General features: G+C 25.1%; 1 protein-coding gene across 1 annotated transcript; it reads right to left on the bottom strand.

Moving 5' to 3' along the window:
• Positions 1 to 1648: 1648 nt before the first annotated feature.
• LOC126898402 (uncharacterized) lies at positions 1649 to 8938 on the bottom strand. Its single transcript, XM_050672399.1, has 3 exons — positions 8787 to 8938; positions 2858 to 3098; positions 1649 to 2806 (listed from the first exon to the last, which is right to left on the bottom strand). The coding sequence occupies exons 1-3, from the start codon at positions 8865 to 8867 to the stop codon at positions 1791 to 1793; spliced, it is 1338 nt and encodes a 445-aa protein (XP_050528356.1). The 5' UTR covers positions 8868 to 8938; the 3' UTR covers positions 1649 to 1790.
• Positions 8939 to 12112: the final 3174 nt, after the last annotated feature.

Here is a 12112-nt window from a genome sequence, read left to right as displayed (position 1 = left end):
AAGGACGCAGTATTTCCGGAACATTTTCAAAAATTAAGTTGAAAAAGTTAATTTTTGTAAAAAAGTTGCTATTTTAAATCCCTCCCATGAGCAGGTTAAGTGATAGATTTTCAAAAAATTGATATCAAATGAAAGGTAAATATCTAAAGTTTTAGTATAAAAAAAGTGAAAAAATTTCGAAAATTAGCGATTTTTAAATTTGTAATTTTTTTGGATATTTCCTCCATTTTCGGGGAACGAGGGAATTTTTTTCAATTTTTAAGGGTAATNATTAGCGATTTTTAAATTTGTAATTTTTTTGGATATTTCCCCCATTTGCGGGGAACGAGGGAATTTTTTTCAATTTTTAAGGGTAATGTCTTCAACTAGATACGATTTGTGATCTTTTGACGTATTTTTGAAAGAAATCGGTCCAGTGAGAGCTGAGAAAAAGTGGCAACTGACATAAAAAAAAAAAAAAAACACATCATAGTAAAATTAATACCTTCTACGCTTCTCATCGAAGCTAAAAATAGAAATTATAAAATGACAAATATACAAATTATTGTCAAATTTAACAGATTTATTCATACAAATCTGTTTACAATTTTTTATAATAGTGATATGTTAATCACTAGCAGATATCATATGCACTTTCCCAGCTATGCAACGACACTTCTATGCTGGGTTTTTTAGTTTTTAAAGATGTTTCAACAATTTTTTAAACATTAGAAAATTTTTGTTTAAAATATCAATATCATAATTAAAAACTATTTGCAATAAATATTACTAAAATACAAATTATGTATGTGTGAGAAAATATGTAGTTGCTAATTATACTTGTTTATATAAACGTGAATATATATAGTATGATTAAATTATTTAGAAATTAAATTAGTTTTTTTATAATACTTGTTGATGATATTTAATGTAAAATAGTATTATTAAGTATAAAAATATTAAAAAGATCTGGTATCTTTTCTCTATCAAATGTTTAAATTCAATTACTGGTGATCATTCAAGCGTAGATAATTTTCAGGGAAAAAGTTATACATTCAATTAAAGTTCATATTTCAATGTTTGATATCGTAAAAACACATGAAAATTTTTAAAATCTTCTCTACACAATGGCTATATATATAATAAAAATTGATCACTTGTGGCTAGTTAATTAAGTAAAATTAAAACTATATTAAAAATATTATTAATTTAAAAAAACTAAAAAATATATTAAAAATATTAAACTCAAAAGCCACAAAAAAATTAATGAAAAGTCGCGGATACGTATTACTACATTTATATTAAATAAACACATACTGACTCAGTATGTGTTTAGCGTTGATAATGGTAACATTGTTTCCGAAATACGTATCCGCGACTTTTCATTAATTTTTTTGTGGCTTTTGAGTTTAATATTTTTAATATATTTTTTATTTTTTTTAAATTAATAATATTTTTAATATAGTTTTAATTTTACTTAATGGCTATATAGAATTTTTTTTTACATTTTACGCAAATTTTTTAAAAACTAATTTTTTTAATAAATAAAAATACTATAGTTTATAATTAAATTATATAGCTTCAATGTATAACAATTATTTTTTAAAAAAGTATTGGAAACCATTGGCTGAATAAAAAGTTATTAAATTTGTCAAAACACGGTGAACCCTTTTGTATATTTTTTTTTTCATTATGAATTTTACATTATATTTTTGGTTTCAATCTAAGTTTATTGCATAAATAGGAGAATTACAAGAAAATACAAATTAAATTTACAACTTCTTATATTTAAAGTAATAGGTAAATTTAGTTTATCTTTCAATGTTAACATTTAACATGAATATTTTTAAAATAGTAAAATCAACGGGTGCCATACTAATTTTTACACATTCAAAATACTTCTGCAATTCAATAGTAAATAAGTTCAATTGATTTTCTGCAATTGAATGATTAAATGGGTTTACTATTGATGCATCATTTCTAAAGCTATTAAAATCAAATGTTGGAATATTAAAATTTATTGCTAGTGTATTTAAACAGTCTAGGACTTTACTGGTATACTTTATTAAATTATCCAAGTTGATTATTCTATCGTTTTTCATATAATTTAAAAAATTTTGGAATGGTGAATAAAATGTTTCATCTGTAAATACACCTATTTCATTTATTATGTTTAATGGAATTTTAAACAATTTAAAAAAATATTCACTATTAGAATTTATACTGTTAATATCTTTTATAAAGCAATCAATAAGATAAATACTGTGCCGAACCAAAGAATAATAAGTTACCAATAACAAATTTTTCTTTATAGCTTTAGTATAAAACAACAATTCAAAATAATCATTTTTCCAGCTATTGCGCACTCTATCGTAAATCTTTTTTATATGAGTTTTATCGTAGGTTGGAAACATTGTAGTTGGAGGAATGAATATCTCAAAACGTTGAATGTTATCCCAAAAAAAACTATAAATATGTGATACATCTTCATACTGATAAATTTCGTTAAACGTATTTGGGTAATATCCAGAGTACAGTTTTAATTGTTTTGATATTTCGTATATCGTACTAAGATACGAATTATTCTTATATAGTTCAGGCAAATATGGTAGATTATTATATTTAAAGCAAATTCTACAAATTTCAGTAATTTTAAATGTAATATAATCGAATTTGATTTCTTGGGGTGATATTTTTCGGTCAATCAATGCATTTATTGTAATTGATGTTAACCAAATACCTTCTTTAATATGGCTAAATGTATAATAGAATATCGATATCATTCGATGCAAAATATCCTTGAATTTCTTTAGCTCTTTAGAGTTAACCACATTTCTATTTATGATGACAAATTTCATGTGGTACATTANAGAGTTAATCACATTTCTATTTATGATGACAAATTTCATGTGGTACATTATATAAAGTGAAAGTTCTGTGTACTTACATCTTAATTTCCACATTTTATATTTAATGTTCGTGTTATTACATATCAAAAATGTTTCATTCATTTCATTAATTTTAAGAACATCTTGAAGCTCATAATCTGTAAGTAATAAATATTCTGGTCCAGGTATATCATTTATCAAGTTTAAGAAATAAGCATTTCGTTCTTGTTGCTATATTAAAAAAATAATAATACATGTATACATTTATTCGTAATTTATAAATTTAAACTGTTATATTATTCTTTGTAATACATATTCCTTTTGTTCAACATTTTGTGAGAGAGAATTTAATGATAATCGCCTTTTAGTTTTTAAGACAATAAGAGATATTTTTTTGAAAATTTTTTAAAATTTTTTATAGGTCACTTAATATTAATAAAAATAAATAAAATTTTAATTAAATGAATGAGACACTTAGAAAAATAAGGGCCCAATTTAAAATTTCTAACTAAAAATGAATAAATTTTAAAGTATTTATTAAAACACCGATTCTAAATTAATAAAAATAATATTTTTTTAATAAATACATTTTTTTGACTTCTGAAAAAAAATTGAAAATTTAATTAGGGCCTTTGTACTTATTAGTTCCTCAATTTTAATATGCTATATTATATATATATATAGCAATGGCGAAACATTTGGGCCTCTCTAGTTACACCAATGATGATTTTCGAAGGGGATTGCAGACTTCTTAAAATTCGTAAGCCGACTAAAATTATCTAAAATTATATAATTTGTTTTTCAATCAAACATTTTATTTTAATAAACTATAAGATGTAATAATTAACAGGTTTGATAAATTAAAAGATGCGTTTAAAATATTTTATTTTAAATTATTAAAATGCAGGAATGTTATCATTTCTTCTAGACTCCTCTTTACAATGCAATCTTTAATAAGACGGAAATATTTTACTGTCATGACCATTTCAATATTATACATACATTAACCTAAAAATCCATTTTATAATCATTGAGCCTTTATCTTTATTATATCATTAGTATTATAAAATTTTAAGAAATTTCAGTAGAGTTGAAGAGCTTTAGAGATTTAAATGTACTATTTTTTTTATTTAATCATCTTTAAATTTAATTTTTAATAATTTTGAATAAATTTCAAACATATATAAATAGGAATTTTCTAAATTTAATAGTTTTCTATTTTATAAGGTAGTTAAATATGTATATTGCTATTAAAAAAAAAAATAGTTGACACATTTATATAATGTAAAGGATGAAATTTAAAAGCAAAACAAAATATTTCCGATATTACATTGATTTTGTAAGTAATTAGTGGGTTAGAATAGACGAATTACCTGAAATATAAATACTACATTAAGGTGGTCTTTAGCTGCATAGATCTATTTATATATATACAGAGTGGCCCACCACTCACTGACAACTTAAATAACTTTTGATCCAGTTAATATTTTTAGTTGAATTTTTTTTTAAATAATAGTTATACGTTAGGTCTATAACTATATCTCAATAATTAATTTTTTTACATTTTATTAAAAATATTAATTATTTTTAAATTTTAAATAAAATGTAAAAAAAAAATCTAAGATAGCTATTTTGTAGAGTAGAATCTCAGAAAAATTTTAGTAAAAAAATATCTTATTAATATTCAGTAGTAAATATTCTGTAGCGTTTTGAAGTTTGTGAAAATTTGAATTTTCATGTATTATTTTACGGTATTAAACATTGAAATACGTATTGAGAAAAGGACAGAAGAAAACGCTATCTTTTCAATATACTTTTGAATGAGAGTGATAAGTAATAATTGCCTTATCTAATTTCTTATCATGGTATTAATGCCAAGTTTGTAATGTATACACATTATCATCATATGTATACACAGTAATCATGAAAAGATAGCGTTTTCTTCTGTCCTTTTCTCAATACGTATTTCAATGTTTAATACCGTAAAATAGTACATGAAAATTCAAATTTTCACAAACTTCAAAACGCTACAGAATATTTACTACTGAATATTAATAAGATATTTTTTTACTAAAATTTTTCTTAAATTCTACTCTACAAAATAGCTATCTTAGATTTTTTTTTTACTTTTTATTTAAAATTTAAAAATAATGAATATTTTTAATAAAATGTAAAAAAATTAATTATTGAGATATAGCTATAGACCTAACGTATAACTATTATTTAAAAAAAAAATCAACTAAAAATATTAACTGGATCAAAAGTTATTTAAGTTGTCAGTGAGTGGTGGGCCACCCTGTATATATTTAATAAGGATGTCCCTTATAAATGTTCTATGTGTTATAAAAATAAGTTTTGTGAAGTTCAAATAATCAAATAATTATTTCCTGTACCCCAGAGGAGTTGAATTTTCATAAATGGAGATGAAAATTAGTTTATAACGCATAGCTTAGTAAATATTACTTTTATCACCAAAAGTTGCAAAAAATAAGCACAGAAGTACTATATTCAGAATGGAGAAATTTGAACAAAAGTTCTAAAAGGACTACAACGAGCCATCAGAATAATGAAAAAGTTTTTATTGAAAAATTCAATGATTGATTCGAGCATTTATACTCTAGCATTAGTAGTACAGAGGAAAAAGAGTACCGAAGAAAACAATATTAGATTTGATTATTCTGTGTCAGATATACTTGATGAGAACGAACCTGGATCATCCTGCTCAAAAAGAACGGTAGGAAAGTGGCAGTTTATTACATCAAAACTTGTTGCTGATTTTGATCAGTGCAAGGTTAGTGATTGAAATGCCGTACACTTGTTAATAGCAACTGTAGAGATGCTTTATTTAAATTCTAATGAGTTAATTATTAACCGTTCTTCAATACATTGTTATCATAAACTTTTAAAAACCAAACATGCTAAAAAAATATTTGAAAAGTTTCAGGAAAAAAATGTTACATTTGTTATTGTTCATTTCGATGGTAAATTATTACCATCATTATCTAGTAAAATAAATATTGATAGACTTCCAGTTGTTATAAGTTTTGATGGAGATGAACTTGGCGTTCCATTTATTAAATCGGGTACAGACAAANAGCAACTACTTGACGTTCCATTTATTAAATCGGGTACAGGCAAAGAACAAGCGCTAGCAATTTATAATTTGTTAACAGAATGGGATATTAGAAATAAAGTCCAGACTATCTGTTGTGACACANAACTTGGCGTTCCATTTATTAAATCGGGTACAGACAAAGAACAAGCGCTAGCAATTTATAATTTGTTAACAGAATGGGATATTAGAAATAAAGTCCAGACTATCTGTTGTGACACAACAGCCTCTAATATGAGAAAGTTACAAGGCACTTGTGTCATTTTAGAACAATATCTAGAGAAAGATCTTTTATATCTACTATGTAGGCACAATGTATTTGAATTTATTTTAAAAAGTCTATTTGAAAAAATATTTCTCTATCTAGTGGGCCAAATATACCATTATTTAAAAAATTTCAACAGAGTTAGTCACTAATTAATGATTGTTCTATAAAATCAGGCTTAGACGATATTGTTGTTAAAACACAATTAAATGTCTCTGAATTAAAAATAATTTCATTTTGTATGAAAAAAATTAATTCTAATCAACCAAAAGAAGACTATAGAAAGTTTACAAATTTAGCAATAGTTTTTAAAGATTACCTGGAATATTAGAAAATAGTATGCAATTTTAAAGTTGTAAATGATACTGCAGAAATAGCAGTGAAATTAATATAATTCACTTATAACAAAAAAAGACAATCAAAAACAATATATTTTGAACAGATTACGGAAACAAATTTCCTGATGCAATGAAAAGTACTTTGATGGAAAATTAATTCATTGCTACATTCTAATCCTTTTATTTATAATAATTATTTATTTTTAGTTCTATATAATGTTTACGTTAGTAGAGACAGAATTGTATAAAAAAAGAAGAATTGCAAAAAAACAGCGTATTCATATGTTTTGTTAAATCTCATGAAATATGCAATTAAGAGTAAAAAGCCAAGAACATTTTTTTGTATAAAATTAATTTTTAAATAAATGTTGTAAATACATTTTTGTTATAAAAGTAAAATTTACCAAGTTATGCGTTAAAAACTAATTTTCATCCCTATTTACAAAAATTCAACCCCTCTATGGCACGCGAAATAATTATTTGATCGTCACGAAACTTCACAAAATTTATTTTTATAACACATATACAGTTATTGGTGGCATCCTGGTAAAAAAAAAATAACATTGAAAATTAAGGACCACCCTAATACTACATACTAACATTATTTAGTTGTATTTTCTATTTCATAAAAATCAGGGTTATTAAAATTCCTTTTATAAAAATATCTGTTCAAAGCCTTGTTCCTTTAGTAGTAACAGACATTTTTTCAATTTCTTATTCTTTTAAAAAAAACAAATTCTTTAACTAATTCCCCAAAAAAAATTTTTTTATAATTTAATCAAAGTCAAGAAATTTAGTTTTTAAAATTATATTTTTAAATATTTTTACAATACGTATAAATATTATAGTAAAGTTATAAGAAATATGAAAATAATACACAAATATAAATAATTATATAGTATATTTATAATATCTTTTTTTAAAGTCTACATTAATAATAACAGTATTAACTTAGTACTACGAAGTAACAGTAACTTTAAAATTCATCTTTATTTAGTTTTAAGACAACTAATTGTTTAAAAAGTTATTCATCATCACTTAATTTGAAACATTTTACAGTAGAACCAATTAAGTCTTATAAGTTAAAGACTTATTTCTACAGGTACAGTATTATAATAGTAAGATAACTATGTAATGATTCTTGATTTTCGCAATATAAATCATTTCTCAACTCATTTTCATTATACTTATTTTTGACTGTAAGACAAAATAAATTCTTTTCAATAACTGTTTTTAATCTTTTCTGCTACAGTTTAGTCAGAACCTTGTAACCAATTCAACTTAAATCTAGACAACGAGCAAGCTGCCAAAATAAACTCTCTAATTTTTATACAAGGGAAGGTGTGGCCTAGTCGGTAATTGGAGTTGTCATCCCTCTCTCCGGCGACGGACTAATAACCCGTCCCGGAGTATCAATGGTTAAAAAAACTTCCTCCTTTGGAGGAGGCCACTAGGGCGCTATATGGGCTTATAAAGTATTAAAAAAAAATTTACATCCTTTTTCACTGCTTCTTTTATGGATTTAAATGACTAATTATAATAAATTAATTGTTATTTCTGTAATTCAATGAATTTCATTTGCAATGCATGAAGTGTTAGAAGAAAATAACCTATATACATCCCTTTATCTCTTTGCGAAAATCTTAAGTATCTACTAAAGGTTATAATATGTTGTAATATTCCCAAAGAAAAGTTATTTTCTATGATGTGATATTTCACAAAAATCTAAAACCTTATTCATTTTATTAATACCATTGAATTCACTTATAAGTGTTTTGATTTGTTAAAAAAACATCATATATACAATTCGCGTTTGCTTAGGCGTTAAAAAAAAAAATCGAAAATACTATGTATATGACAAAAACTAGTATAGTCTGTTTTTGTTTATTCCATGATGCTCAACATATTGAAATTTAAAAACAAAAGAGTTTTTTTTAGCGTTTTATGCAAACTTTAAAGTACAATGATTTTTTTATTATTTTGATGACATTTTATTTTTGCATATTTGTAACCAGTGTAAAAAAAATAAATCACTTTAAAGAAAATTTGATTTCGCTTGCGAGCTAAACTGCATTTGTTTCAAAAGAGTGTACTGTAAATGTATTCAAAATTTTTTTAGGTTAAATTTATCAAGAAAACATAGCTAGGCCATCCTTACATTGATTTATATTAGTAAAATATTTTAAATAATTAATTTTGCTTACCCTGGTTAGTGACGATTGACAATTTAGCTGATAAAAAAAGGCCAAGAAATAAACGGATTGTAATATTATTTCACGTACCATTATAGCAAAAGTAATTTCATACGATCAACGACTCATTATAAAAGTGTTCATCAACGGGAACCAAATATTTTAATTTTAAATAATTTTAAATAATATAATTGATTTATATTTATTATACAAACAAAAATTATTTTATAAAAATTAAATTACTCAAACGATAGATATTATTACCAAAATAAGTGTAAAAACCTAAGTTTTTTATGTCAGTTATTTATTATGGTAAGTGGAATTTTTTATTATTTACTCTATTTTATTATTAATAGCAACAAAAAAAACATTAATACTTTTTAAGTTCATGATAAATAGTAACAAATAATTAATATAGTATAATAATAGTATCGTATTTTTCATATCTGTATTAAAAGCAAATACTTTTCATGTAAATTTTAATATAAATTTAATATTTAATTACATTATTATTTTAGTATTTTTTATATGACAGTTTAATAGTTTCAAGATGTTATAATTCTTATAATGATTCTATTACTTTGTTTCCTCTCACCCGTTGCCCCTGCGTACATTCATAGAGGAAATCCGCTTAATTTCTATTGAGGACATCTTATACTTTTTGACAAAGTTATACATCGTTTGTCGACCTGTCACAATCCATTAGTCGTTTATTATTATTTTTTTTTTTATTTATTTATTTTATTTTTTTGTGTCTGTTACCACTTTTTCTCAGCTCTCACCGAACCGATTTCTTTCAATGATACGTCAAAAGATCAGAAATCGTATCTAGTCGAAGACATTACCCTCAAAAATTGAAAAAAAAAATTCCCTCGTTCCCCGTAAAAGGGGGAAACCTCCAAAAAAATTACAAATTTAAAAATCGCTAATTTTCGAAATTTTTTAATTTTTTTTACTTAAAATTGCCATAACTTTTTTAAAAATAACCAAATCAATATAATTTTTTTTATGTAGATGCATGATATCATTAACTTTCATTTGGTATATTTTTTTTATTATATCTGACCTTTTACCTGCTCACAAGAGGGATTTAAAATGACAACTTTTTCACAAAAAATTAATTTTTTCAACTTGACTTTTGAAAATGTTCCGGAAAGTCTGACANTATTATATCTGACCTTTTACCTGCTCACAAGAGAGATTTAAAATGACAACTTTTTCACAAAAAATTAATTTTTTCAACTTGACTTTTGAAAATGTTCCGGAAAGTCTGACACTTTTATAAATATATCTTAAATTAAAGCTAATGTAATATACTTTATAATGGAAAAAAAAATTTCGGACTTTATTTTATCTTCACGGTGAAAATGGCTACCGAATGCTATTTTTGTGTGAAAATTCTGGATTTTATTTTTTACATTTTTAACTTTATAATGCTATGACATATTGAAAAGTGTATGGATCAACATAATTTTTTTATGAGAAATAATATTTTTTAATAATCCCTTTTTCATTCGACATACTTTATCTTAATCAGGATATTAATAAGGAACTAGCAGTTTATGAAGCTTTTGGAATAATCCACCAATTTTTTAAAATTAAACACTATCTAAAGATTTGCATCGAAGCGTTTTTTTTTTTATAGTGATTTTAATCACTGTCAGATATCATTATACTTGATCCAACTATGCCACGTCACCACTGTGCCGCGATCCCCCTGCGCTGGTTTTTTTTTTTTAATGTTGGTGTATTATTTTAGTCATCGTCTTGATTACGGTTATTTAATATGATCAGATGTTCGCAATAAAAATACATACAATTTCTTTTGTCATAGGAAATAGTATAAACATTTTATTAAACTAAACAAAGATTAATTACTATCACTTTACGCGCTCCCCTAATTCGCGTCGTTTTCTACCGTTCCATGGAATTTCAAAAATCTGCTAATGCTGCTCTTGCTAATGAAAATAGACGTTGTTCTTTAAAAATAAGAATATAAAAAAAAAGTATCTTTAAGTTATTTAAGTAAAGCTAATAATAATTATATTGTAATTAGGCCAGTCAACGAAGGAGTAATTTTGGCGAATGGCGGAAAAAATTCCCAACCAAATTTTTATTTTTTAAAAAGTTGAATTAAGATATGTATAATGACATACTAAAAGTCCTCATCGATTGGACTTGAGCTTTTTTTTTTACAGCCTCGCAAAAGTTCAAAAATATGAGCTTTTTTAATTTTCTCAAAAAATATTTAACTTACAAAAAAAAGTTTCGTATAAAAGTTCTTTAAAAAACAATTTTAAACAAAAAAGGTATCTTGTATTTTTTCATTCAAACAAATATTTTTCGAGTTACATTACATTTAATATGAGTACTAAAATTTATTTTCCAATTTTTTTCATTTTACGGTTACTTTTTATCATGTTATACTTACATTAGACAAAATGTTATAAATGCATATGTGTGTATGTGTAAGTTTATTTATTTATAGTATCATTAAAGTGTAGTGTATAATAAGATACAACCGATAAAGTAAGTAATTGATTTGACGCTATATTGTTTAAACCCAACTAAACGCTAAATTGTACATTCCTAAACAACATTTATATTATGTCAATTGCCACCAGAATTTTTGCTAATCTTTTTCTTTTTATTTGCCTTAATCCCAACTACTTGGGGTCGGCCACCCTCATCCTAAACTTCCACTTGACACGATCTCTCACATCTTCTTCGCTCACATCCACTGTCCTCAAATTGCATTCAATAGCATCCCTCCATCTCTTTTTTGGTCTTCCTCTACCTCTTCTTCCTTCAACATTAATTTCTATAACTGTTCTTACAGCTTCCGATTCTTCTCTCCTCATAACATAATCAAACCATCCAAGTCTATTTTCTCTCATCTTATACACGATTGACGCTACACTTACATTCCCTCTTATATGCTCGTTCCTTTTCTATCTTTTCTAGTCACTCCACTCATCCAACTAAGCATTCTTCTCTGCTACACTCATTCTCTGCTCTACTTTCTTATCAACCGCCCAACACTCTGAACCATACATCATAGCTAGTCTCACTACATTGTTGTATAATTTATCTTTTAGACTCATTGGAAATCTTTTATCGCATAAGACACCAGACGCTTCTCTCTACTTCAACCACCCGCACTTAAACCTGTGTCTTACATTCTCGTCAATACCATCGCTCTTTTGCACTATTGATCCTAAATACTTAAAACCTTCTACCTCCCCATTCACACTCTCGCCTATTGTCACTGATCTCCTCATTTCACCTACCTCATGTTCTCTTTTGTCAACCCAGCCAGAATTTCTGGTAATGATAAA

This window comes from Daktulosphaira vitifoliae, unplaced genomic scaffold, assembly GCF_025091365.1.
Source record: "Daktulosphaira vitifoliae isolate Bord-2020 unplaced genomic scaffold, ASM2509136v1 Scaffold_2, whole genome shotgun sequence".
In the NCBI taxonomy this organism is placed as follows: Eukaryota; Metazoa; Arthropoda; class Insecta; order Hemiptera; family Phylloxeridae; genus Daktulosphaira; species Daktulosphaira vitifoliae.
Note: the sequence above shows the minus strand (reverse complement) of the source record. Positions and strands in the feature narration are given on the sequence as shown.

Bases quoted from the DNA above. Each gene is read 5' to 3' on its own strand.
- LOC126898402 (XM_050672399.1), bottom strand. From the start codon at position 8,867: ATGGTACGTGAAATAATATTACAATCCGTTTATTTCTTGGCCTTTTTT. The intron at 3,099-8,786 runs GTAAGCAAAATT...TTTTTAATATAG, and splicing joins GTCAATCGTCACTAACCAGG to CAACAAGAACGAAATGCTTA.